The 27,344-nt window shown below is 41.4% G+C and overlaps 2 protein-coding genes across 4 annotated transcripts in view; both read left to right on the forward strand.

Moving 5' to 3' along the window:
* Nucleotides 1–6,851, forward strand: part of LOC115156628 (SH3-containing GRB2-like protein 3-interacting protein 1) — a 35,980-nt gene extending 29,129 nt beyond the window's left edge. Inside the window, exons 16-23 of the mRNA XM_029704135.1 lie at nucleotides 107–257; nucleotides 1,816–1,927; nucleotides 2,422–2,577; nucleotides 2,704–2,836; nucleotides 2,955–3,157; nucleotides 3,310–3,374; nucleotides 3,595–3,759; nucleotides 4,015–6,851. Of these exons, the coding sequence (XP_029559995.1) occupies nucleotides 107–257; nucleotides 1,816–1,927; nucleotides 2,422–2,577; nucleotides 2,704–2,836; nucleotides 2,955–3,157; nucleotides 3,310–3,374; nucleotides 3,595–3,759; nucleotides 4,015–4,037 (1,008 nt within the window). The 3' untranslated portion in view covers nucleotides 4,038–6,851. The remainder of the gene's footprint in view (nucleotides 1–106; nucleotides 258–1,815; nucleotides 1,928–2,421; nucleotides 2,578–2,703; nucleotides 2,837–2,954; nucleotides 3,158–3,309; nucleotides 3,375–3,594; nucleotides 3,760–4,014) is intronic.
* A 6,636-nt stretch (nucleotides 6,852–13,487) lies between these two features.
* On the forward strand, nucleotides 13,488–27,327 carry mier1b (mesoderm induction early response 1b, transcriptional regulator). Of its 3 annotated transcripts, none has more exons than XM_029704137.1 (13): nucleotides 13,488–13,540; nucleotides 14,429–14,453; nucleotides 15,989–16,128; nucleotides 16,496–16,684; nucleotides 18,064–18,196; nucleotides 18,496–18,557; nucleotides 18,689–18,761; nucleotides 18,905–19,056; nucleotides 20,904–20,985; nucleotides 21,255–21,349; nucleotides 21,713–21,840; nucleotides 25,316–25,446; nucleotides 25,573–27,327. In XM_029704137.1, exons 1-13 carry the CDS (start codon nucleotides 13,532–13,534, stop codon nucleotides 25,926–25,928), a joined length of 1,575 nt encoding a protein of 524 aa, XP_029559997.1. In that variant the 5' UTR covers nucleotides 13,488–13,531; the 3' UTR covers nucleotides 25,929–27,327. The 3 variants fall into 3 exon arrangements, with proteins under 3 accessions (XP_029559997.1, XP_029559999.1, XP_029559998.1); XM_029704139.1 differs by having other exon boundaries at nucleotides 21,794–21,840; XM_029704138.1 differs by having other exon boundaries at nucleotides 21,258–21,349.
* The last annotated feature ends 17 nt before the right edge of the window (nucleotides 27,328–27,344 follow it).

The following is a 27,344-nucleotide window of genomic DNA, read 5'->3' on the forward strand; positions in this document are numbered from 1 at the left end:
TAGAGGTACTACTTAACCTAACTGCGGTTACTATGCTAACATTACAATGTGTTTTAAAAAGTTTGGTACAGGAGCGGGCTACTGATATTCTCACCCCGTCCCCCAGACTCGACCCTTCAGCCCCCCAGTCTCCGGCAGCCCTCCTCCCTTCGCCCCCCTGGCCCGGGCCGAGAGTTCCTCCTCAATCTCCTCCATCACCTCACTGAGCGCAGCCTCCACACCCACCCTGGGGAGAGAACTCAACATATCCACCACAGGTACTACCATCCTCCATAACACCTCCTTCACCTGTGTACGCTGAGAATACCAAACATTGGGAACACATTCCTAATATTGAATTGCACCCCCCCTTTTGCCCTCAGAACAGCCTCAATTCTTCGGGGCATAGACTCTACAAGGTGTCGAAAGCATTCCACAGGGATGCTGGCCCATGTTGACTCCAATGCTTCCCACAGTTGTGTCAAGTTGGCTGGATGTCCTTTGGGTGTTGGACCATTCTTGATACACATGGGAAACTGTTGAGAGTGAATAATCCACCAGCGTTGCAGTTCTTGACACAAAGCGGTGCGCCTGGCAACTACTACCATACCCCGTTCAAAGGCACTTACATTTTCTGTCTTGTCCATTCACCATCTCAATGGCACACATACACAATCCATGTCTCAATTGTAGCAGGGCTTAAAAATCATTCTTTGCACTGATTTAAGTGGATTTAATATGTGACATCAATAAGGGATCATAGCTTTGACCTGTTCTTAATGTTTTATATACTCAGTGTATGTCTCTGGTGTTAATACATTCCGTGTTCATCATAATGAACTGTTCATTGTTTTGTCATTTTGTGAGTGGTGGTATGCTCAAATTTGAAGCATAAAATTTGGCTTTTGGTGGAACAGGTATTTTGACCATAATAGGACAGGCCTTTTTCACCATAACGGTACAACCTGGTTAAATACTGTGGAGAATGGAAGCATGTACCCTGTACATAATGATGCATACATGCACACCCCTCGTCATCTTCACCCTCCTAAACACACAATGGTATACCATGCACAATCTGATGTTCTCTCACTTTCTATCTATCCATCACGCAAAAGCTCCCTCTGGCCTTGCCCTCAGTGTCTTGTGATGGGTCTACACCTCCAGTAACTCATCCACCTCTTCTTCTCTTCCTCTCCTCCTGCCTGCCTCTCCCCCATGTCCTTTAACCCTCCCCGCACACACAGAGGAAAAACAGCCAGCCATGGTATGGTTTGACCATGGCCGGTTTTATTTGTCTTTCGAAGGTGAGTCGTACCAGGGTCGTATTCATTCGGGTACACTGCAAACAACAACAAAAATGTGCAACGGAAAAGGAAAAATAGCATGTCTTATTGGACAAGTCTCTTTCAGTCCGTTTGGTTCCTAATAAATATGACCCAGTACCAGTGTATGGAGGCTACTGTGTTGTACTGCACTACTCTGGTTGTCCATGCTATTGTAGTCTCTTTAAGCATCCTCTTCATTCGTCCTTTTATCCCTTTCTATGATCTGTCCAAATCGTCTTTCTTGCCATTTCTATGCTCTTCCCATCTCCCCTTCCTTACGCATGTCTGCTCATTTGACCATGTCAGTAGGCCGTTACAGACACAGGAAGTGCTAAAAGTACTGAGCTAGTGTCTTTCTATAGTAATCAACTGTGTGTGTGTCTGTCTGTGTCTGTGTCTGTGTCTGTCTGTGTGTGTGTGTGTGTGTGTGTGTGTGTGTGTGTGTGTGTGTGTGTGTGTGTGTGTGTGTGTGTGTGTGTGTGTGTGTGTGTGTGTGTGTGTGTGTCAGGATGCTCCAGAGGACCCAGCCCACTCACCATGGGAGCCCAGGACACTCTGCCTGTGGCGGCTGCCTTCACCGAGACCATCAACGCCTACTTCAAAGGAGCCGACCCCAGCAAGTAAGACTAGCATTCCTCTCAATGCTAGGCTAATGGTAACACAAGTAGCAATAGAAATAGGCTTACATTCTCATTTCAATGCTAGGCTAATGCCTACACAAGTAGCAACATTGATACTATTATCGATAACAACATTGATGTGAATCAAAGTCAATACTGATGTGAATGCAAATTCATGACAACATGATGTTTCAGCCGGCAAAGCGACCCTCATCAGAATAAATGCAACAAGTAAGATGGCTATGATATTGTTGTTGATATATATTATCACATTGCAGCTATGCCTATTTATTGTCCCCTTTTGCTGTGCCCACAGGGAAATTCATTTTTTTGCCTAGATTGTTCTGAGAATGTGGATATTTTGTAGTGAAATGTAGTTTGCTTGTTTGTGGCATCCCTAAGGATTCTGGGTACTGCAGTTTTTGTCTTTTTCTTTTCTTTTTTGTCTTGACCCATTTCTGAGCACTGAGGTGGCTCTATTCTCCGTTTTTCAGGTGTGTGGTAAAGATCACTGGGGAGATGGTGCTGTCTTTCCCTGCGGGCATCACCAGGCACTTTGCTAGCCACCCGTCAGCCCCTGTGCTCACCTTCAGCATCAGCAACTACAGCCGGCTTGAGCAGGTCCTCCCCAATCCACAGCTACTGTGCTGGTAAGGCTTACTGTACAGTACACTGACTCACTCATTTGTTTTTGGGCAAGGATTATAAAAATGTAAAACATGTAGCATGGATTGTGGCCAAATCTAAAATGCCCAATGTCATGTATTTCTTTCCAGTGACACCACCATGTCCAATGTGGACACCAAGGAATTCTGGGTAAATATGCCAAACCTGATGAGCCACCTGAGGAGAGTGGCTGACCAGAAGCCTCAAGCAACCTACTATAATGTGGACATGATCAAATATCAGGTGAGACCATCTGCATAGTGCATATTATTACATATTATTACATATACTGTATATAGTCACAATTACATAGAATTGTTAAACAAATGCAAAATACTGTGTGTGTGAGTTTCTGTCTCAGGTGGCAGCCGATGGGATCCAGTCGACTCCCCTGAACCTGGCAGTGAGTTGGCGTGGCGATGCCACCAGCACGGATCTCAGGATAGACTACAAATACAACATGGATGCCATGGCGGCCCCCTCGCCCCTCCACAACATCCACTTCCTGGTCCCTGTGGACGGGGGCGTGCACAAGCTCCAAGCCATGATCCCCACTGCTACCTGGTAAGGATGCTGAATTGCTGACCTGAGATTCTTTTAAAATGTATTTAATCTTAGAATTGTTATTTTAATAAAATTTAAAAAAAATTCAGGTTAATGTACTTGAAATAATAATGGCAAGTAGGCAACTATAACTATTTTGTTTTCTCTCTAAGGAAACCAGAGCAGCAGAAAATTCTATGGAAGATACCAAGCCTTTCCCAGAGGTCTGAAAATGGAGGTAGGTGATCTTCCTTTATCTCTTCCTCATCCTCTTCCTCCTCTTTCACTTTTCCTGTCTTCCTCCTCCTCCTCTTCTTCCTCCTTCTCCTATCCTGTCCTCCTCCTCTTCCTTATTGTCTTTGTTTTCATCTGCCCCAACTTTATCTTCATAATCTGAATGATACTCTTCATCGTCACCATCACCATCATCATCATCATCATCATTCTCTTTCCTATAGGAGTGGGTGCTCTACTGGGTAGGTTCCAGTTGACAGAGGGTCCCAGTAAGCCATCCCAGTTGGCGGTGCATTTCACCAGTGAGGGCAGCACTCTGTCAGGCTGTGACATCCAGCTGGTGGGGGCAGGCTACAGGCTCTCGCTGGTCAAAAAGAGATTTGCAGCAGGTCAGTGTCTGTGTGTGAGGGAAGCATGAAAATACTGGCCTGATCACAGATCTGTTTGTGCTGTCTTGTCATCTCCCATGGTCATTGTCACACATTTTGGGATGCCAATCTTGGGCCCTTATTTGAAACTGAATTGAAATTATACCGTTCCTAATCCTGAATGTGACATTGTTGCCTTACCATGCAAACAAGGCAAGACAACACTTTGGCAATAGTTGAAATTCCCTTGATTGAATACTCTGTGTTTCTTTACAGGGAAATATCTGGCGGACAACTAGTCACTACTGTTGTAAAATGACACCCTTTCACCCATACAATGGCTTTTGATTGTGAGGATGATGAGCGTCTACTACAGATTCTTCATTCAAGCTACAAGCTACCAACTGAAAAAACAACTGAAAACTTACACTTGAGCAGGGAAGGGTGGATGATGGGATAGAAGCAACAACAGGATGTGATGTAATTCACAAAGTTCACCAGGGTATCACTTTGTTTTAACACGCTCAATACAGTAGTCTCACTGTTGGGGTTTATGCAAGTAGTACAGCCTTTTTCCGTTCTGTGCACCTTGAGGGTTGTCGAGGCAAAGATAATGAATTCAACACTTACGTTTATCAAAGTCATTTATCATTGGCACCACATCCAGTTTTATTTGTGAGAAGAAATGTGTGAATGAGTGATGATGGAAGATTCACTGGACAGATTTATGTGAAAAGATATAGATACTGTTAACCTTCATTGATAATTCGCTATGAGGACATTTAGATTGTATTATTTGATGCTTTTTTTTTCTTCATTTCTCGGGTTGGTAAAACTAATATGGTACCAGCTGGTACTGTACCAGCAGGTTGAGGCCCACAACTTGGAGTCAACGTGGAGACATTATGTATGTGGTGGTTGTGTGTTTGCTGGGAGGTCAAGTGGTTAATGTAATGGTTCACATTGTTTACCTGATTGTGGATGACAAAAACAAAGCAGGCTGCCTTGCAGGCTGGATAGTAGAGTTGCCTTGAACCAGATAAATGACTGATCTGTTTGTCCCTTAGAGTTGTGTTCATCTCCAGGAGGCCTAACCAAGCAAAACTGGTTGAAATGACATCATTACAATGAGAAACTGTTTGAAATTACGCCGAAACTGGTTGAAATTCCTTCTTTATGGCGTCAATTCAACCAGTTTGAACCAGTTTGGGCCACTGGGAAGTATAACCAAACTACAGCAAAGAAGATGAAAAAGTGCTACAATAATGATTTATCTAAAATAGAATACTAATGTACGTATATGTAATGGAAGCCCCTAATGTTATGTTTCTTTTGTTGTTTTTCCACCGTGTGGAGTAAATAGGTGTTTTATCATTTTCTAATAGCAATATATTGAAAATCAATTTGTAAAAAAGTGTAAATATGAAAGAAGTTTCCCTTTGGACATATGGATGTTTCTGTGTATTGTCAAATAAGAGTTATGCTATATGGTGATGTTAGCCTTCACGATACATAACCATTTTTAAAAATGACCATTTCAAGTTTAATTTCTAACATGGACTTCTTGTAATATACTGTGACTGTCCATGCTTAAAAAAAAAAAAAAAAACTCAAAGGTACAGCATGAAATCTGCGTTACTCAAAAAGTTGTTTTTGGTTACATTTTACTCTTAACACAATACTATTTATTTCAAGACATTTAGGACGCACAGCAGCACACAATATGGAAAAGAAGATAAAATGTCCATCAAGAGTCACCTCCTTATCCAACGCTATTCCAACCTAGCCTGGTTAAACCAAACAGTAGTGAACGTAGCATTCAGTCTAGTTTAACCAGGCTAATTCAGATCTATGCCTTTTATATAGTAAGTGTACTATGTGATTGCCTTCACTTCCTCGTGTTTGACCGTTCACCTAAAGCTTTGACCTTTGGCATGAATCCCAACAAGATTATCACACTTCCATGATATATTGCCGTTAACATCCTCTTATGTTTTCTCCTGATTTCAGTACATGGGGTTTTCCAGGTGAACAACAGGGAGAACAGTCATTGATCATATCAATCCAAATCATTTTAGTTTATTACAAGAATTAAGGGAGAACATCTCCAGAGCAGAAGCCAAGAGACATTTCTAATTCCCCTTCTCTAAGCAGACCCTTAAATTCTAATCTGGTAGCACCGATGTTCTCTAAACAACAGCCAGAGGCTTCTACAAAGTCACGACAAAAGACAGTGACTTTGCCAGCTGCTACAAAATCACACAATGTTCATAATTTCATCAGTATAATATCTGTGTGTCCTCGGCTCAGTGTAGCTCCAGTCTGACGTCAATCATTATCAACAATACGAGTTTCATACATAAAATACAGCATCCAGTCTAGTGACCATCAACCTGTGATACAAATGAGTGTCACAAATAGAATACTTGAAATCATGTGTATTACATAAAAAGGCAACATATAAATATGCTAAGAATTGTGTTAATTACTCTTAACTAAATATTAACTTTATTACACCAACAACAAATTATTTTGCATAACTATAATTGTTATTCTCCTGCCCATCTCAAGGAGAAAATGTTTAGTGTTATTTTATGCATTTTCACGTCATTATAATGTTAATAGCCTTACATTACCTCAGATGTTATTACTCATTTCCAAATCAATATATTCAAAAGGAGTCACAAACAATGACAAACATCGCTTTTTGTCCTTGATATTATCACTAACTATGGTACTATTACTTTTTAGTCCTGGTTGCAAACTTTTATTTCTTTGTTTGAGCCTTACTGGTCCTTAAAAAAGAATGCACAAATATCAAACTTCTCTCTGGATATGTTGAAGCAGCAATTTATAAAGGTTTCAATAATGCTTACATGTTTTATTATTTGCCTTATTTTGGATTAGCATATTTCCAGCCAGTAAGACTTTCTGTATGTTTTTGTTCTATGAATTTTTTTTTTTTCCTGACTGTATTTTATTCACTGCATAGGACACATTTCATGTAAATTTCCCATCCAAAGATTTTAAGAGTGAAAATATAAAAAAAATGAATATAATGTGATAACTTTACCTGGTTTACTTGGTAATAAAGAATGGGAGAATATTGGAAATTAAAATTGTCTTTATTTTTTATATTTACCAATATTACAGGTGAAGATGAATATACACTACTCTTTTGGATAGGCTATTACTTGTCTGTCGCGCGCTCTACACTGTGTGTTGGTCTTTGGAATTGACAAGTTGCAACCATAGGCATTGCATCATTGTATCTGTCAATTTCCTGTCAGACCCTGATCTGTTTCACCTGTCTTTGTGCTTGCCTCCACCCCCCTCCAGGTGTCTCCAATCTTCCCCATTATCCCCACTGTATTTCTAGCTGTGTTCTCTGTCTGTTGCCAGTTTGTTTTGTGAAACCTACCAGCGGTTTTGCCTTTGCTCCTGGCTGTTCTAGTTTCTATTTTCTAGTTTTTCCTGGTTTTGACCATTCTGCCTACCCTGACCCTGACCCTGAGCCTGCCTGCCGTTCTGTACCTTGCCACACCACACTGGATTATTGACCCCTGCCTGCTCTGACCCTGAGACTGCCTGCCGTTCCGGAACCTTTTGCACCCTATCTGGATTACTGACCTCTGCCTGCCCTTGACCTGTCGTTTTGCCTGCCCCTGTCCTAGTAATACACTTTTGTTACTTCGACATTGACTGCATCCTGGGTCTTACCTGAAATGTGATAGTACGAACTGGCCATGACTGACCCAGCAGACTCGGTCCAGCTCCGCAACGCCATCTCCTCTCAAGGAGCCACCATAGGAACGCACAAGGAGTTGCTTTGTGGTCTAATGGAAGGGTTCCAGACCTTGGCCGAACACCATGACCAAGCGCTGAACAGATTGCTGGAGAAATTCCGCGGGTTGTCTGTTAGGCAGCGTAACACGACGGTAACCTCCCAGTCCCTCAGTAACCTGTCTGTTAGCAGCGCCACCTCCCCGGTCACCCCGGTTTCCCGGGAACCCCGCTTACCTCCCCCGGAATGCTCTGATGGAGTGTCGGGCACCTGTTGGGCGTTTCTCGCTCAGTGCTCCCTCATCATCAAGCTGCAGCCCTCCTCCTTTCCCTCGGACCTCTCTCAGATAGCGTACCTCATCACGCTGATGTCCGGGAGGGCTGCAGCTTGGGCTCAGGCAGTATGGACAACGATGCTCCGTTGTCCGGGAGATAGGCTGCCCGGAAGTTACTCCAGCTTCGGCAAGACTCCCATAGTGTGGCAGACTATGCGGGGGATTTCTGCACGTTGGCAGCTGAGAGTGTCTGGAACCCAGAAGCGCTGTTTGACATGTTCCTGCACAGAGTATTGGAGGAAGTAAAGGACGAGCTTGCAGCCCGGGAACTACTGACGGAGCTTGACTCGCTCATCGCCTCGGCCATTCGGATCGATGAGCGACTACGGGAATGTAGGAAGGAGAGGAGATTAGTTTCACTCACCCATCCAAGGATTCCACCTCGCCTCCGAGGCATTTTGCTGTTGGGGAACCAGTTGAAATCTTCCTGGGTACTCATCAACTCTGGTGCCGATGAGAGCTTTATGGACGCTAGCCTGGCTTCCGAGCTGGACATAACCACTCAGCCCTTCTCCATTCCCATGGACGTTAGAGCACTGGACGGGTGCTGTATAGGCCGGGTCACCCACAATACCATCCCCATCAACCTACGTGTGTCAGGGAACCACAGCGAGACAATCCAATTCCTGCTCATTAAGTCTCCTCAGGTCCCCGTGGTATTGGGATTCTCCTGGATTCAGCAACACAATCCCCTTATGGACTGGTCTGTTGCTGACATCATGGGCTGGAGCCCGTTCTGCCACACCCATTGCCTGAAGTCAGCGCAGCCTGCCCCGGGACGTCTTCCTGGGGGCTCGGAAGTTGCCCCGGACCTCTCCGGCATTCCCGTGGAGTACCAGAACCTCCTAGGGAAGTGTTCAGTAAGTCCCGGACCACTTCGCATCCGCCGCACCGACCATATGACTGCAGGATTGACCTTCTCCCAGGCATTACTCCACCCCGGGGACTCTGTCGGGTCCGGAGACCAAGGCTATGGAGACCTACAGTGCCTTGCAAAAGTATTCATCCCCCCTTGGCATTTTTCCTATTTTGTTGCATTACAACCTGTAATTTAAATCGATTTTTATTTGGATTTCATGTAATGGACATACACGAAATATTCCAAAATGGTGAAATTAAAAAAATAACTTATTTAAAAAAAAATCAAAAAAATTAAAAACAGAAAAGTGATGCGGGCATATGTATTCACTCCCTTTGCTATGAAGCCCCTAAATAAGATCTGGTGCAACCAATTACCTTCAGAAGTCGCATAATTAGTTAAATAAAGTCCACCTGTGTGCAATCTAAGTGTCACATGATCTAAGTATATATACACCTGTTCTGAAAGACCCCAGAGTCTGCAACACCACTAAGCAAGGGGCACTACCAAGCAAGCGGCACCATGAAGACCAAGGAGCTCTCCAAACAGGTCATGGACAAAGTTGTGAAAAAGTACAGATCAGGGTTGGGTTAAAAAAAATATCCGAAACGTTGAACCATTAAATCTATTATTAAAAAGTGGAAATAATATGGCACCATAACAAACCTGCCAAGAGAGGGCTGCCCACTGAAACTCACGGACCAGGAAAGGAGGGCATTAATCAGAGAGGCAACCAAAGATAACCCTGAAGGAGCTGCAAAGCTCCACAGCGGAGATTGGAGTATCTGTTCATAGGACCACTTTAAGTTGTACAGTCCGCAGCGCTGGGCTTTACGGAAGAGTGGCCAGACAAAAAGCCATTGTTTAAAGAAAAAAATAAGCAAACACGTTTGGTGTTCGCCAAAAGGTATGTGGGAGACTCCCCAAACATATGGAAGAAGGTACTCTGGTCAGATGAGCCTAAAATTGAGCTTTTTGGCCATCAAGGAAAACGCTATGTCTGGCGGAAACCCAACACTTCTCATCACCCTGAGAACACATCCGAGAACACATGAAGCATGGTGGTGGCAGCATCATGCTTTGGGGATGTTTTTCCATTGGCAGGGACTGGGAAACTGATCAGAATTGAAGGAATGATGGATGGAGCTAAATACAGGGAAATTCTTGAGGGAAACCCGTTTCAGTCTTCCAGAGATTTGAGACTGGGATGGAGGTTCACCTTCCAGCAGGACAATGACCCTAAGCATACTGCTAAAGCAACACTTGAGTGGTTTAAGGGGAAACATTTAAATGTCTTGGAATGGCCTACTCAAAGCTCAGACCTCAATCCAATTGAGAATCAATGGTATAACTTAAAGATTGCTGTACACCAGCGGAACCCATCCAACTTGAGGGAGCTGGAAAATCCCAGTGGCTAGATGTGTCAAGCTTATAGAGACATACCCCAAGAGACCTGCAACTGTAATTGCTGCAAAAGGTGGTTCTACAAAGTATTGACTTTGGGGGTGTGAATAGTTATGCACGCTCAAGTTTTCTGTTTTTTGTCTTATTTCTTTTTTGTTTCACAACAATCTTCAAAGGCATGTTGTGTAAATCAAATTATACAACCCCCCCAAGAATAAAATTTAATTCCAGGTTGTAAGGCAACAAAATAGGAAAAATGCCAACGTGGGTGAATACTTTCGCAAGCCACTGTACCTTGCCAGTTAGATCAGTCAACTAAAGAATAGCCAGTTTCTGCTTTGCTTGCTTTTACAACTTGGAGAAAAAGCACAACACACACAGACAGCAGCTGCCTCTGTTAATCTTGCAAGTGCTGTTCCTATACCCTTGCCTTTCAGAAGCTTTGCCTTCACACAGCCACCCTGTCCGCACGCTCTGTGGTGTCCATGCAGTCCTAAATCCAGCCGTCTAAAACCGGAAAACAGCCTACCAAACCGCTCTGAGCCGTCTGCATGGTCCTAAAGCACACCGGTGCCGCGTTTCCTATCACAGTGCAATAATAAAACTGGGGGGGACAAAAATGCAGTTTTAGAATGTGTGTGGGGGGGCATGTCCCCCCATTCCCTGTGAAAGTTGCACCCCTGTCACCATCTATTGTTATTGCAAAAAATGTTGCCATCTTACGCCATAGAAATTGTTAGAAATAATTAAATGAAGCTCCGGTAATATGGATAACTATTGAAAGATCGCTGATATGCGTTTTCTACACAGTGCAACCTGCGGTACAGCAAAGTCAAGCCAGCCACTGCTTACAGGGGAAGTGAAATGATAAGCAACAATGACTTTCCTCATGATCCTGCACGCTGCAAATTACATGTAAGGATACGTTCCTTGAATTTTCTTTTGTGGGTGCCTTTTCATTCATGGATAGACACTTTGTGGTTTCTAGATAACATTACACCAATCAAAGCAGTGAGCGTGTAGTGAAGCAAGACATAATGATCAAAACCATTCAGCTTTGGGCAACCGGGGAGTGGGTTTGCAAAATGCTGTCATATCAGACAATTATACCATTTTTAATCTGGTCATACACTACTGTTGAAAATTTGGGGTCACTTAGAAAGTTCCTTGTTTTTGAAAGAAATTCAATTTTTTTTGTCCATTAAAATAACATAACATTTATCAGAAATACAGTGTTAACATTGTTAATGTTGTAAATGACTATTGTAGCTGGAAACGGCTGATTTTGAATGGAATAGCTACGTAGGCGTACAGAGGCCCATTATCAGCAACAATCACTCCTGTGTTCCAATGGCACGTTGTGTTAGCTATTCCAAGTTTATCATTTTAAAAGACTAATTGATTATTAGAAAACCCTTTTTCAATTATGTTAGCACAGCTGAAAACTGTTCTGATTAAAGACTGGGTTTCTTTAGACTAGTTGAGTATCTGGAGCATCAGCATCTGTGGGTTTGATTACAGGCTCACAATGGCCAGAAACAAAGACCTTTCTTCTAAAACTCGTCAGTCTATTCTTGTTCTGAGAAATGAAGGCTATTCCATATGAGAAATTGCCAAGAAATTGAAGATCTCGTACAAAGCTGTGTACTACTCGCTTCACAGAACAGAGCAAACTGGCTCTAACCAGAATAGAAAGAGGAGTGGGAGGCCCCAGTGCACAACTGAGCAAGAGGACAAGTAAATTAGAGTGTCTATGATTTATTTACCATGATTTATTGACTTAAATCGTTGTGCAACATGATGTTGGGTAAACTCTGGCTGTCGTCTTTTAGCTCGAAAAAGTGGATTTCTACTGGTGTGGGCGTTAAAGGAAATCGGGTGTTAAATGACGTCAAAAGAAGACTGTAGTGCCACTTTAACCACACTGCTAACCTTATGTTGCCTGGCTACCCAAACTCCTTGCTCTGGCCAAAGGCTACGCCCCGCCCATGGACGAGAGTTTCTTCTCCTCAATGAGTCTGGATCTGAATACCTTCCCAATGATTTTAAAAATGGAAATCCATTCTAGACCGTCTGATTGGGCCCAGAAACTGATGGGTTGGGCCAGAGCCAGAACACACTTGGGTAAAGAAGCGTTTTGATCATTGACTTTTTGATGCTCTGATGGATAGAGCTGACCCAATCGCTGATGACTGTTTTGTACACCACCCCTCATTTTCACATCACCACAAATGACTTCAATGATGTCAGTCAGACTGAAGTATGTAGCGAACGATAGAGCAGTGGAAGAATTCAGTTTGAGTCGTCAGGCAAAACCTTATGCCTAACCCCAACCTTAAATTAAGACAAAAAGCACATTTTTCTTTTCTATAATTTTTATGATTTTGCAATTTTAACTTTGTGGCTGTGTTATCTAGGGGAAACCAGACAATAATGATTGAATATAGCCAAAGATAATGGATACGCTGACAAGGTACGGTATCTACACCCTAACAATGGGAGTAGTTGAGCTCCCAACAATCCTTTCTTTGGACTGGTGGATACATCTCATTATACCATGGCATTGTTGAATACTTGTTTCTGATTGGCATTCTAGAGTGTGCTTTATTTCCCTATAACGCACAGTATATTTGCATGGTAGAATTCAATGACTAAAGTTCATTCTTACATCTCTATGTTTGAGCTGCTTTTGAAAGCAAAAGTCTAATTGAAAACATTATTGGCATTATTTTATTCGATTTTCATAATGGCAAACTAGGACTGTTAGCTAAACTGGCAAGTCTGTTTGTTTGGTTACCACAGCAACTACTGTAGTTATCTAGTAAACTTGCTAGCTACTTCAGTGGATGTTGAACACATTTACCAGCAAATAAAAAAATTATAGCGGCAGATGGGTTAAATTATAGCCATGGTATAAAAGGGATAATTTCCATATTTAACTAGGCAAGTCAGTTAAGAACAAATTCATATTTTCAATGTCGGCCTAGGAACAGTGGGTTAACTGCCTTGTTCAGGGGCAGAACGACAGATTTTTACCTTGTCAGTCCAGAAGCAATTTAAGAAAATTGCTAATCATTTTTGGCTGACTGCAGCAGCAGTGGTACGGGTTCGACGAGCCAAACCCAATGAATATAGTTGGTCACGAATGGGTTTTGATTAGATGGGTTACACTTTTCGTCAGATTTTCGTAGCAGGTTAGGAGAACATACGCAGCAGGTTAGAATAATTAGGGTAGGGTAGGAAGAGGATTAGGCTGAGCTAAAATGCCCCCCAAAATAACTTTTGATAGCAATTTGACAAACGCTGTACCCTTTCTAGCCATGACCGAGATTTAGGGGAAATATGTGTATGGGCGGGGCAAGTCAATCCGGGAAATTGCTGACCCCCAATGTAACCCTACAGGATTTCAAACATGGCGGAGGTAGGAAGGAAACTCCAATAAATATTCGGGATAATAAAAATGTTTTTATTTATAGAGTTGATTCTGGTGGGTGCACAGGTCCCAAATCAGAAGCAAAAATATGTCCTAAAAACACGAAGAAGAGATATACATTTTTAAATGTTAAACTTGTCGCGTTTCCATAAGTTGTATTTTTCAAACTTCAGTTTAGCGATGTTGGCTAGCTTCGTAGCTATGCTATCTAGCTATAGTTGGCATAGCGTTAACGTTACCCACTCGAAAATATAGAATTTAATATTTAGAGTGCTATTGTATTTATTTATTTTTGACCTGGTGGTATTCTGCATATTGAAAACGAAGCTAGGTGGCTAACTATTTGAATAACTAACTTAGCTAGCTAAAGTTAGCTGAGGCAGAGGCTAGCAAATAGCTAACGTTAGCTAGCTAATCATTCATACCTAAGTGTCTACATTGTGAGAACAACCCACTTGTTTATCAAAAACGACTTTAGCGCTCTCCTGAAATTGATGATTTGACTTGTTTCAATGATGGCCTGATCAGAGTTCTCTCCGTGCTAGAACCAGCTAACGTTAGCTAGAGTAATGTCTATTCTACCTTGGCGTTGGCCAACAAGGAGCCAGGCATAAGTTTCAGGCGCGCTTTTAGTTTGACTTCCACTTCCATCCACTACCCAGACTGATGATCGGTTTGCTGTATTGTAGGTAGTTCATGTTTTTGTTCAGGCCTAGGTTGCCTGGAGACGATATTGACCTCATCCGGAAAACAGCATAATTCACTGACAGTATCTCTGAACCGTAAAGTTATAGCAAAGTTACAGCTACATGTATTGGCATCAACCGTACTTATGTATCTGTATCTGGTTCTGACTAATTTTGTTTTGTGTTTTAGCCCTCCGTTGGGAGTACGAGCCCAGGTAAATATTGTTGTATTACAACTGAGAGAAAGGTATATGCTCACTGATATGTTCATTAATAATCCCTCATTAAATCATCAACATCCGTGCTTCTACACCTGCATTGCTTGCTGTTTGGGGTTTTAGGCTGGGTTTCTGTACAGCACTTTGAGATATCAGCTGATGTAAGAAGGGCTTTATAAATACATTTGATTTGAAGGAAAATTGTGCTGAACACACCACGCTAACCACATTTCGATCCACAGTTTTTATACGAGTAAAGTCATATAAATAATAATCATGACAGCAGTGATGGATCAGTGGTTCCCAAACTGTAGGGCGCACGAGGGGCTGCAAACAATAGGGGTGTGAACAGCTTCCATTTTTTTTATTGGCCACATACACATATTTAGCAGATGTTATCGCAGGTGTAGCGAAATGCTTGTGTTCTTAGCTCCAACAGTGCCGTAGTACCTAACAATTCACAACAATACACACATCTAAAAGCAAAATAATGGAATTAAGAAATATATAAATATTAGGGTGAGCAATGTCAGTGTGTCATTGACTAGAATACAGCATATACATATGAAATGAGTAAAGCGGTATGTAAACATTATTAAATTGACTAGTGTTCCGTTATTAAAGTGGCCAGTGATTCCATGTCTATGTACATAGAGCAGCAGCCTTTAAGGTGCAGGGTTGCGTAACCAGGTGGACGGCCATCAGACTGCTATTTAACAGTTTGATGGCCTTGCGATAGAAGCTGTTTTTCAGTCTCAGTCCCAGCTTTGATGCACCTGTCATGGCCTTCTGGAGGATAGTGGAGTGAAATAGATGTGGTGTACGGGGTGGTGAGAGATGTTCCCCAATGCTGGAAGAGGGGCCTGATTGAAGCAGTTTAGGAACCCCTGATAGAAACAGGAAGTTTCTGTACAATTTTTATAAATGCCGACAGATAATTTGTTCGTTCGACATGGTGGGATCTTTTTGTGTCAGTAAAATGTATTTTGCGAGAATAGGTGGTGGAACCTTGGAGTCAAACGATATCGTGTGTGGTCCTCCCACTACGAATCGGGAAAGAAATCTTATTCTGTTGACATGATTGATGCTTGACTGCTGCTTGATAATGAAAAATATTCTCGCTCTTAGCCATAACAATCTCATGTAGACTAGTCTACCCTACTGTATCGGCGAGCTGTTGCCTAGAGCGCACATACTAAGACCAGAGTAAGCACATTTGCTATTTACCGCAACAGTTAGTGGCTAAACTATCGGTGGAGTTGAAAATGTGATGGAAACACATTGAACTTTAGATTTGTATTCAGTATGTGAAAATATACATTTAGCAGATTTTTATCTGCAGAAAGTCTGTTTGGTGGAAACACCACTGGTGGGAAAATGTGCATATTTTCTTTATGCGACTTTTAGAATATTTGCCTGAAAATCTGTCACCAGTTAGATGGAAACCTAGCTTATGTCACAATATTGTTTGTTATAAATCATGTAGCACTTTATCAAGTATCTCCTCAGTTTCCCGGTGTTTTTTTCCTTAGGAGGTTCAGCAGACGACTATGAGTTTGATCCTTCAGCAGATATGCTCGTTCACGACTTTGATGACGAACGCACACTGGAAGAGGAGGAGATGCTCGAGGGAGAGACCAACTTCAGCAATGAGATTGACGACCTTGCACGTGTGCGTCTCAACATAATTTCTTCTTGTGGTTTGAAAGTTATCCAGGGTCCTATTCATTAGGCACTGATCGGAAGAAGATTGACTGAAACAGGGAGGGACTACCCAAACTGTCCAATAAGAAACACTTGTTTTTGTTTTACGTTGCAGAGCGTTTTGCTACAGTGAATGCTTTAATGAATACAACCCTGGGAACAGTAACCTTTTAGTTATAGATATTGACTATTTGACCCCTATTATTGTAACATACCAGTGATTTATGTTAGAAGGCAACACTCAAATATTGACCATGTGAAGCTAGCTAGTCTTAAGTGTAATCCACTAAATCCAGTGTGCAACAAAAGTTGTTTTTGTTCCATTTGTGCCATAGGAGGGAGAGATGCCCATTCATGAGTTGTTGAGTATGTACGGATACGGCGGTGGTTCACCTGCAGATGGAGAGGAAGAAGATGAGGAAGACCTAGAGGATGATGAGTTAGAGGATGATGAAGAGGAGGAGGAAGAGGAGCTGGACAATGATGAAAGCAGCAGAAGCACTGGCGAGCTGAAGAGGAGTAAGGTAGGCGCCATAAATCTCCTGAAATAACAGGGATAGCAATCAACACACTCATAAAGGAATGCTTCTTTGCACCTTATTGCACTAATTTGATGTTATAAATCAATACTACATATTCTGTAGCCAACAAAGTTGACATATTTAATAAAATGTATACCACACTGAACAAAAATATAAACGCAACATGTAAAGTGTTAGTCCCATGTTAGTCCCATTGGCTGAAATAAAAGATCCCAGACATTTTCCATATGCACAAAAAGTGTATTTCCCAAAAATGTTGTGCACAATTTGTTTACTTCTTTGTTAGTGAGTATTTTTCCTTTGCCAAGATAATCCATCGTCCTGACGGGGGGCACATCAAGAAGCTGATTAAACAGCATGGTCATTACACAGGTTCACCTTGTCACCTTGTGCTCAGGACAAAAGGCCACATTAAAATATGCAGTTTTGTCACAACACAATGTCGTTTTAGAGAATTTGACAGTATGTCCTACCGGCCTCAACGTTGTGAACAGAGAGCCTCGTGGTGGGGTTATGGTATGGGCAGACATAAGCTACGGACAACAAACACAATTGCATTTAATCGATGGAAATTTGAATGCGCAGAGTTACTGGGACGAGATTCTGAGGCCCCTTGTCGTGCCATTCATCCGTCGCCACCACTTCATGTTTCAGCATGATAATGCATGGACCCATGTCGTAAGAATCTCTACACAATTCCAAGTAGCTGAAAATGTCCCAATTCTTCCATGGCCTGTGTACACGCCAGACATGTCACCCGTTAAGCATGTTTGGGATGCTCTGGATTGACGTACGACAGAGTGTTCCAGTTCCCGCCAATATCCAGCAACTTCGTACAGCTATTGAAGAGTGAGACAGCACTCTACAGGCCACAATCAACAGCCTGATCAACTCTATGCGAAGGACATATGTCATGGTACATGAGGGAAATGGTGGTCACCAAATACTGACTGGTTTTCTGATTCACACTTATTTTTTTAAGGTATCTGTGACCAACAGATGCATATCTGTATTCCCAGTCATAAAATCCATAGATTGGGGCCTTACGAATTTATTTCAAATGACTGATTTCGTTATATGAACTGTAAGTCAGTAAAATCTTTGAAATGCGTTTATATTTTTGTTCAGTATAGTTACAAGTCTGCTGATAGTATTTAAAATGCTGATCATACTTGAAACATATGCACGCATGACTGCTAAATGGCATATATTATTATATAATAGATACATCTAGGCAGCTTTGATGCTGATTCCACTGTTTTCATGAATGAATGGCAATTTTGTTGGTTCACAGGGGCGTTTTTGACTGTAATGCACCATTGGTGACTAATCTGTGTGTAACTCCGTGTGTGTGTGTTCAGACCGAGAGGCTGAAGATCTCTTCAGGACTGGGGAATGAGAACCAGTCGTCCAACGAGGGTCACACTCGCTCCGTCAAATCCCACGGCACGGCAGAGCTGATACGTGGATCACAGAAGCTCAAGTACTTTGAAAGTATGCACCTTTGCTTCCCTCATGAGCAGTTTTTTGTTGTTGTTGTATTGGATAGTTTGTGAGATCTTGTTCTATGTGTTTTAACCCAGTAGTTCAAAATGAGAACTAATGTGTCAGTAACCAGGTTTCCATCCAACCTTTTTATGTGAGTAAAGTACATGTAGGATAAACATTCTATCTGCAACAAATACATTTGGTGGGAAAAGGCGCATAGTGTTTATGCGGATTTTAGAATATTCACATGAAATTCTGTTGCCAATTCGGATGGAAACCAGTCAAAATGCCAAATCTTGTTTCAGATAATGATGCAGAGGAAGAATCAGAAGACGAAGATTATGTCCCTTCTGATGATTGGAAAAAAGTAAATATATTGGTTTTTATTATTGTTTAATCATTTGTTAGATATGGTAGTTCTAACCTTAAAGACATGTTATTCATTTGAAGCACACTTTGGATTTGTGAAACTAAACAATGTTTGTTTGACCTGGACAGGAAATCATGGTTGGTTCCATGTATCAGGCTGAAACGCCCTCTGGCCTTTGTAAATATAAAGACAATGAGAGAGGTAAGGCGTTATGTTTGCAATTACAATGCACTAATTAAGTTCAAGTGAAATATCTTCCAATCGCAGAGGTAAATGGGAAATAAAATTAGTTTTTTTCCTTCTCTTTCTCCCCCTCTCTCTCTTTTTTTGTTCACTCGTTCCAGTATATGAAAATGATGACCAGCTTTTATGGGACCCTGAGTTTCTTCCCGAGGGCAAGGTTGTGGAGTTTTTGACGGAGGCGTCAAAACGAACAGGAGAGGAGAAGGGAGTGGATGCCATCCCTGAGGGATCCCATATCAAAGACAATGAGCAGGTATGAAGACGACCACAGTCAAGCAGACTGGCATCCAAGCTTGTGTTCAGTAGGGCACACCGTAGAAAAAAGTTTCGCAACGGAAAACTTTGTTTATTGGAAAAGTTTAAGCCTTCACATTTCACTGTTCCAAAACTTTATGCCACCTACAGTTGAAGTTGGAAGTTTACATACACTTAGGTTGGAGTCATTAAAACACATTTTCAACCACTCCACAAATTTCTTGTTAACAAACTATAGTTTTGGCAAGTCGTTTAGGACATCTAATTTGTGCATGACACAAGTAATCTTTCCAACAATTGTTTACAGACAGATTATTTCACTTATAATTCACTGTATCACAATTCCAGTGGGTCAGAAGTTTACATACACTAAGTTGACTGAGCCTTAAAACAGCTTGGAAAATTCCAGAAAACAATGCCATGGCTTTAGAAGCTTCTGATAGGCTAATTGACATAATTTGAGTCAATTGGAGGTGTACCTGTGGATGTATTTCAAGGCCTACCTTTAAACTCAGTGCCTCTTTGCGTGACATCATGGGATATCAAAAGAAATCAGCCAAGACCTCAGAAAAGAAAATTGTAGACCTCAAGAAGTCTGGTTCATCCTTAGGAGCAATTTCCAAACATCTGAAGGTACCACGTTCATCTGTACAAACAATAGTACACAAGTATAAACACCATGGGACCACGCAGCCGTCATTCCGCTCAGGAAGGAGACGTGTTCTAGAGATGAACGTTCTTTGGTGCGAAAAGTGCCAATCAATCCCAGAACAACAGCAAAGGACCTTGTGAAGATGCTGGAGGAAATGGGTACAAAAGTATCTATATCCACAGTAAAACGAGTCCTGTATCGACATAACCTGAAAGGCCTCTCAGCAAGGAAGAAGCCACTGCTCCAAAACCGCCATAAAAAGCCAGACTATGGTTTGCAACTGCACATGGGGACAAAGATCGTACTTTTTGGAGATATGTCCTCTGGTCTGATGAAACAAAAATAGAACTGTTTGGCCATAATGACCATTATGTTTGGAGGAAAAAGGGTGATGCTTGCAAGCCGAAGAACACCATCCCAACCATCAAGCATGGGGGTGGAAGCATCATGTTGTGGGGGTGCTTTGTTGCAGGAGGGACTGGTGCACTTCACAAAATAGATGGCATCATGAGGAAAGGAAAATGGTGGATTTATTGAAACAACATCTCAAGACATCAGTCAGGAAGTTAAAGCTTGGTCGCAAATGGGTCTTCCAAATGGACAATACTTCCAAAGTTGTGGCAAAATGGCTTAAGGACAACAAAGTCAAGGTATTGGAGTGGCCATCACAAAGCCCTGACCTCAAACCTATAGGAAATTTGTAGGCACAATGGAAAAAGCTTGTGTGAGCAAGGAGGCCTACAAACCTGACTCAGTTACACCAGCTCTGTCAGGGGGAATGGGCCAAAATTCACCCAACTTATTGTACGAAGCTTGTGGAAGGCTACCCGAAACGTTTGACCCAAGTTAAACAATTTAAAGGCAATGCTACCAAATACTAATTGAGTGTATGTAAACTTCTGACCCACTGGGAATGTGATGTAAGAAATAAAAGCTGAAATAAATCATTCTCTCTACTATTATTCTGACATTTCACATTCTTAAAATAAAGTGGTGATCCTAACTGACCTAAGACAGGGAATTTTTACTAGGATTAAATGTAAGGAATTGTGAAAAACTGAGTTTAAATGTATTTGGCTAAGGTGTATGTAAACTTCTGACCTCAACTGTACTAAACATGCACCATTACCATAAAGACTTCGGTATGCACTATTGTCTGTAACCGTCTTCTTTACAATGTTGTCTTTCCACAGGCGCTTTATGAGTTGGTCAGGTGTGAATTTGACACAGAGGAAGCTTTAAGAAGACTGAAGTTTAATGTGAAGGCAGCTAGAGGTAAGACCAGCAGTGAAATTATTTGAACTTTCTCTTGATTTCAGTCAAATATCTGGCATATTTTCTCGTAATTATCTCACCAGGCATGTGTGGCTTATTGAAGTATTTTGATGATAAAGGCTTTCCTTGGGTTACTTTGGTCCTGGCTTTTGTTTGTGTCTTGTTCATAGCGTCCTACGCCTGGGACCTGTAACATTTTCATAGTTTTTATGATATTTTATTTGAATGCAGCAGTTGTCATGATACTCAACTCTTTCCCTCTGTCACAGAAGAGCTGTCTGTGTGGACAGAAGAAGAATGTCGATATTTTGAGCAAGGACTAAAAGCTTATGGGAAAGACTTTAATTCAATACAAGCCAACAAGGTAAGCTATGTTTATCTTAGATATATCCTATTATATTTGCTACAGTATTTGATTGAAAAGTATATTGACATTAAGAATAATGCTAATCGTTATGTTGATTTGAGAGTTGCATATGTTTTTTAAAGCAATCAGGGTTGGGGTCAATTCCATTTGAACCTCATTCAACTTTCGTGAGGAATCGAAAATCAGTTTATGAATTGTAAAGCTACTCCTACTTTTTTATACGTTTTTTTCAATTCACAAATTGCATTTCGACTCATCCATCATAGACTTGACTGGGGAGTTGAAATTGAATTGAGTCCAACTCTGGAAGGCGATGGTAATAATGGCTATCTCGTTGTCTCCTGATATTACATTTTTCAGGTGAGAACTAGGTCAGTAGGAGAATGTGTGGCCTTTTATTACATGTGGAAGAAGTCTGAGCGTTATGATTTCTTTGCACAGCAAACCAGGCTGGGGAAAAGGAAATACAACCTTCACCCCGGTGTCACGTAAGTATTTTCACCAGACCAAGTACTTTTCAAATGCTTTCACAAATCTTTGAAATATTTGATTACGTCAACAAATGTATGTTATACAATTCAATATATTATAGATTTGAACTTACCTGATTTGAGATGTATTTTAAACATATAACGAAGAGAGTATATGGGTCTTTCTATAAATAATGGGGCCAATATGTGACATTAGGATCAACATTTTAAAACGGTTTGAAACAAAATGAAAAAAATATTTGTATGCCGTTCCACATGTACTTAGAGGAATATATGCGAGTTAGCCCATAACTCCATCTATACAACATAGGCCTAGGACTTTAAGCAGGGTTTATACAGACATTGGCAAGTGAAATTCAAGGGCTTTCAGGGACTTCAATCACTTAATTGTAATTTAAGGACCTCAATGTTATACAATTGTACATATAGGGCCTAATAGAGAACCCCCCCCCCAAAAAAAAAAGTATTAAAATGTGTCAAAAAGGCCATTACCACTTTAAGAATCTTTTTTTTTTTAGGCATTGCCAATGCATTGATATTCAAATGATTATTACATTCTAAAATATGTGAGAATAATATGGACTTGCCTGACTAAATAGATTGGATGCCTGCGTGGCAATCTTCCTGTAGCATATGCGGCCGACGCAGGCACACATAATAAACCATGAATAGCGGCAGCATTAATCTCACTTTCGCTGTTTTTATAATGCGAAAGCGACCAAAAACCAGGTACCTTTTGTAATAGAATGATCTGTATGGAAAGCGAAGTTGAAGCCAGCATTAGATGTTGTCGTCCTAATTATAACCGTACAAGCTTTTAACGCAACGGAGTAGTGCAACACCCTTCAATTAAAGCGGCGGGAAACAAAGACTGATCAAAAATGAAATCACAGATCATTATAAGAGCACATGAGAACTTTGCATTTATGACTTTTCAAGCACGAAATTGAGGAAATGTCTGATTTTAAAGGTAGGCCTATTCCAGAATTTCTGGATTCAAGTAGGCTACTTCAAGCGACTTGTATTGTTTATAATTGCAGGTGTAACATGGAATCCAACATTTATTTGTCATGTTATTTAATTACCAGATCATATTGTGAAGTAGGCCACTACTAGGCTATGTCATTTGTCATTATATCCAGAATAATTCATAGGAATGGTGTTGCGCAATAGTCTATCCTACACAATTGCGCCCAGTAGACACCGGCACTGTCTTCACCGACGTAACAAATGAGATAAATATTCTTGACATTCCTTGCGAACACCTTTTTTTCCAGCACTTGGGCTGTGTTGTTGCGCTATCACAACAGCTGTTCGTCACTTGACTGTCATTCAGAAATGTTCACCCCGTAACACGAGACACGAAACGTTACGTAGTTACACTGGATTTCTGAGATCGACAACTAGATCCAGGATTCTTACAGGGTTCAAGTTCAATGTCTAACCGATTGATGCTTAATATATTATATAACGACAACTTACACTGCCATAAATGCAAGGACAGAAAACTGTTTTGTCACACGATTTTGGTTTTAAATGTATTTGTGAATTGTGTTTTAATATAGATGTTTACCCTTTACAGTGCCTGTTGTTACAGCCTGAACTCAAAATGGATTTTCTCACATCTACACAAAGTACCCCATAATGACAAAGTGAAAACATGTTTTTAGGAATTTTTGCAAATGTATTGAACATGAAATACAGATCTCATTTTCACACCCCTGAGTCAATGCTTAGTAGAAGCACCTTTGGCAGCGAGTACAGCTGTTAGTCTTTCTGGGTAAGTATCTTATTAAGAGCTTTGCACACCTAGATTGTACAATATTTGCCCACTTATTATTTTCACAATTTTACAAGCTCTGTCAAATTGGTTTTTGATCATTGCTAGACTACAATTTTCAGGTCTTGCCATAGATTTAAGTAGACTGAAGTCAAAGCTGTAACTCGGTCACTCAAGAACATTCACTGTCTTCTTGGTAAGCAACTCCAATGTAGATTTGGCCTTGTGTTTTAGGTTATTGTCCTGCTGAAAGATGAATTCATCTCCCAGTGTCTGGTGGAAAGCAGACTGAACTAGGTTTTCCTCTAGGATTTTGCCTGTGTTTAGCTCTGTTCCATTTCTTTTTTTATCCTGAAAAACTCCCCAGTCTTTAATGATTACAAGCATAACCATAACATGATGCCGCCACCACTATGCTTGAAAATATGGAGAGTGGTACTCAGTAATGTGTGTAATTGGATTTTCCCCAAATATAACACTTTGTATTCAGGACATTAAATGAAATGCTTTGCCACATTCTTTTGCAGTATTTAGTGCCTTGTTGGAAACAGGATGCATGGTTTGGAATATTTGTATTCAACACTTTTTCAACAATGAAAAAATGCAGTGGAACTGGCTTCAAGGTCCAGAGTTGATTTAAGGCTATACAGGCTTCCTTCTTTTCATTTTAGGTTAGTATATCACAGCCATTAAACTCTAACTGTTTTAAAGTCACCATTGGCCTTGTGGTGAAATCCCTGAGCAGTTTCCTTCCTCTTTGGAAACTGAATTAGGAAGAACGCCTGTATCTTTGTAGTGACTGGGAGTATTGATACACTATCCAAAGTGTAATGAATAACTTCACCATACTCAAAGGGATATTCATTGTCTGCTTTTTTCCCCCATCTTTCCCCATCTACCAATAGTTGCCCTTCTTAGCGAGGCATTGGAAAGCCTCCCTGGTTTTTGTGGTTGAATCCATTTGAAATTCACTGCTCCACAGAGGGACCTTACAATTATCTGTATGTGTGGGATACAGAGATTTACATTTACATTTTAGTCATTTGGCAGACGCTCTTATCCAGAGCGACTTACAGTAGTGAATGCATACATTTCATTTCATGCATTTTTTTGTACTGGCCCCCCGTGGGAATTGAACCCACAACCCTGGCGTTGCACACACCATGCTCTACCAACTGAGCCACAGGGAAGGCCAGAGAGATGAGGTAGTCATTCAAAAATCATGTAGATGCAATTTATTATGTGACCTTAAGCAAATTTTAACTCTTGAACTTATTTAGACTTGCCAAAACAAAGGGGTTGAGTACTTATTGACTCAAGACATTTCAGCTTGTTTTATTTGTAAAAATTTCAAAAAACATAATTCCACTTTGACATGGGGTATTGTGTGTAGGCCAGTGATGACAAAATCCCAACAAAATGTGGAAAAAGTTAAGGGGTGTGAAATCCTCACTGGTACCCTAGTTTAGAGAAAGACCCATATTCAATGAAATGTAACTTGTCATGAATGGATGTTCCATGTCACTAAATGTGTGATAACCTTTGTTTTGTGAACCATACCTAGTGTTGACACTGTTCTAGGGGTGTGAATCAAATATCCTTTTAACACTATAATGCCGAGCTGATATGTGCTATGCTGGTAGGCTGTAGTTGGTGCTGACTGTGGTTGGTTGTTTACCCCGTGTGTCTCAGGGACTACATGGACCGGCTGCTAGACGAGACAGAGAGCGTCACTTCCAGCCGGGCGGCCTCGCCCCCTCCCACCACCTCAAACAGTAGCACCAGCCACTCAGAGAGGGAGGACGGCAGCAGCAGCCACAACGGTAAGGGAGAAATATACTCAGGGAACATGAAATACTGTTAAAACGACTGAGAACATATGTGAATTCTTGTGAAGACCCTACATAATTCATGACGTCAGCAGCTTACTCTTATCTTTCCTCCAATAGGTGTAGTGAGTCAAAACTCTGGCTCTGGAGAAGGTTCCCAATCGTCCACGGTGGCGAATGAAGTCAAAGCAGAACCCGCCCAGTCCAACAGGCCCACTGACAACCACCCCTGTCTGGACGCTTTCCCTGCTCCCACCGCCTCGGACAATGACTCCAACGGCTGCGAGGCGGCGGCCGTCGTGCCCAGCCACAACAGGAACGGCTCCCTGAAGCCCCAACGTGCCGACGGTCACTACGATGAAGACGCGCTCCTCTATGACAGGCCGGCCAAGAGGTGCCGGACGGAGGCGGATTCACTGGAACACGGGGAGCCGGAACCCTCCAGAACGTCGACGACACTCCAGGAGGAGGACTGATGATAGATGACGACCCCTTCAGAGGTCAAAGGGCACAGAACCAAACCTTTAAAAACCATGGTCGTATTAATTAGTGCACACGGAAGCAAAACATTTAGCAACGGAAAACAAAAACTAGCTTTTCTTATTGGACAAGTTCAGGTAGTCCATCCCTGTTTCCTTCCATCTGTTTTCGTCTGTTTGGTGGCTAATGAATACGACCCGTACTAACCAACCAAACCCAGCTGGGCCACACCAGCAAACGGAGGGAGGGCAGCGGCCTGATTGTAAAGGGGCACAACATGCAGCCCTGCCTCGTCCCCCATCCAGCAAAACCTCCAACGCTCCACACATCCAAAGTACCACAGTTCCTGAACCCCTACCTACTATAACTTCCACCACATAATACTTCATACTGATTCTTCTCCTTATTCCCTTTTTTGGAGAGACCGATCTCAAATTTGTACGCTCAATGCTTTTTTCCTATTTGTATTAGAATAAAAATCAGCTGTGATATTTTTTTACGTGAAATATTTATATTTTGTAAAAAGAAATGTATTATGATTGATGGGTATTTGCTGTCCTAGCCATTTGAAACCAGGAAATCGAAGGGGTGGTGTTGTATGTAGAGGGTTCTCGGTCTTCGACAGGGCAATAGATAAGCAGGCAGATTGGCGCTGTTGCAGGCACACTAAGTTGCACTTTCATCCTTTGTTTTCTTTCTTTGTTGATATTGAGTGCTTAACGCAACACTGCTGAATGACATCATCGCTTATTTGAAACATGATCCCCCATATGCCGTAACCATGGACATTTAATTGCAAGAAATGAACCAATGGGAGTGTCTGTCCCGAGGTTTGTTTGTGTAAAGCGTCTGACATCAGTGATGTCCTGTGGAACGCATCGGTTTGAACGCTATATTTTCTTAGGCTTTCATATTGTTTCTCGATTTTAGACAGTATGTGTAAAGTTTGTATAGATTGTTGTACAATTATACTTTTTGATAACCGTGTCTTTAATCTGTCTGTTTTATGGTCTCTCGTAAGCCTCCTCTCCTTGTTGCTCTGAGCAGAGCTGTTCTAAAGTAGTCATTCTTATATCCCAGGCCCATTTTTTCACAGCAAAAAGATGTTTGACAATGACTCCATGTAAACGAGAGATGTGATGCTTTTTGAAATTGGAGACTGGTAACAGTAATGTTTCTTCTCTCACCTGCCAAGTTTCATGATGGCCTCTGTAAGCAAGCTCTTATTACGAATTGTAATTAAAGAACTTGACTAAGCTTCAAATGTGAAGGACCTCCATTTAGTTCCAGTGGAGGCTTCTTAATAAGACTGTTTTGAGAACTTGATTTTGTTACAGTAACCTTTGGTCTACATTCAAATGGTAAAACAAAATTGTTGATTAAAGTGAATACCAAGACTGGCTGTGACAACG

Source organism: Salmo trutta, chromosome 21 (assembly GCF_901001165.1).
Source record: "Salmo trutta chromosome 21, fSalTru1.1, whole genome shotgun sequence".
Lineage (NCBI taxonomy): Eukaryota > Metazoa > Chordata > Actinopteri > Salmoniformes > Salmonidae > Salmo > Salmo trutta.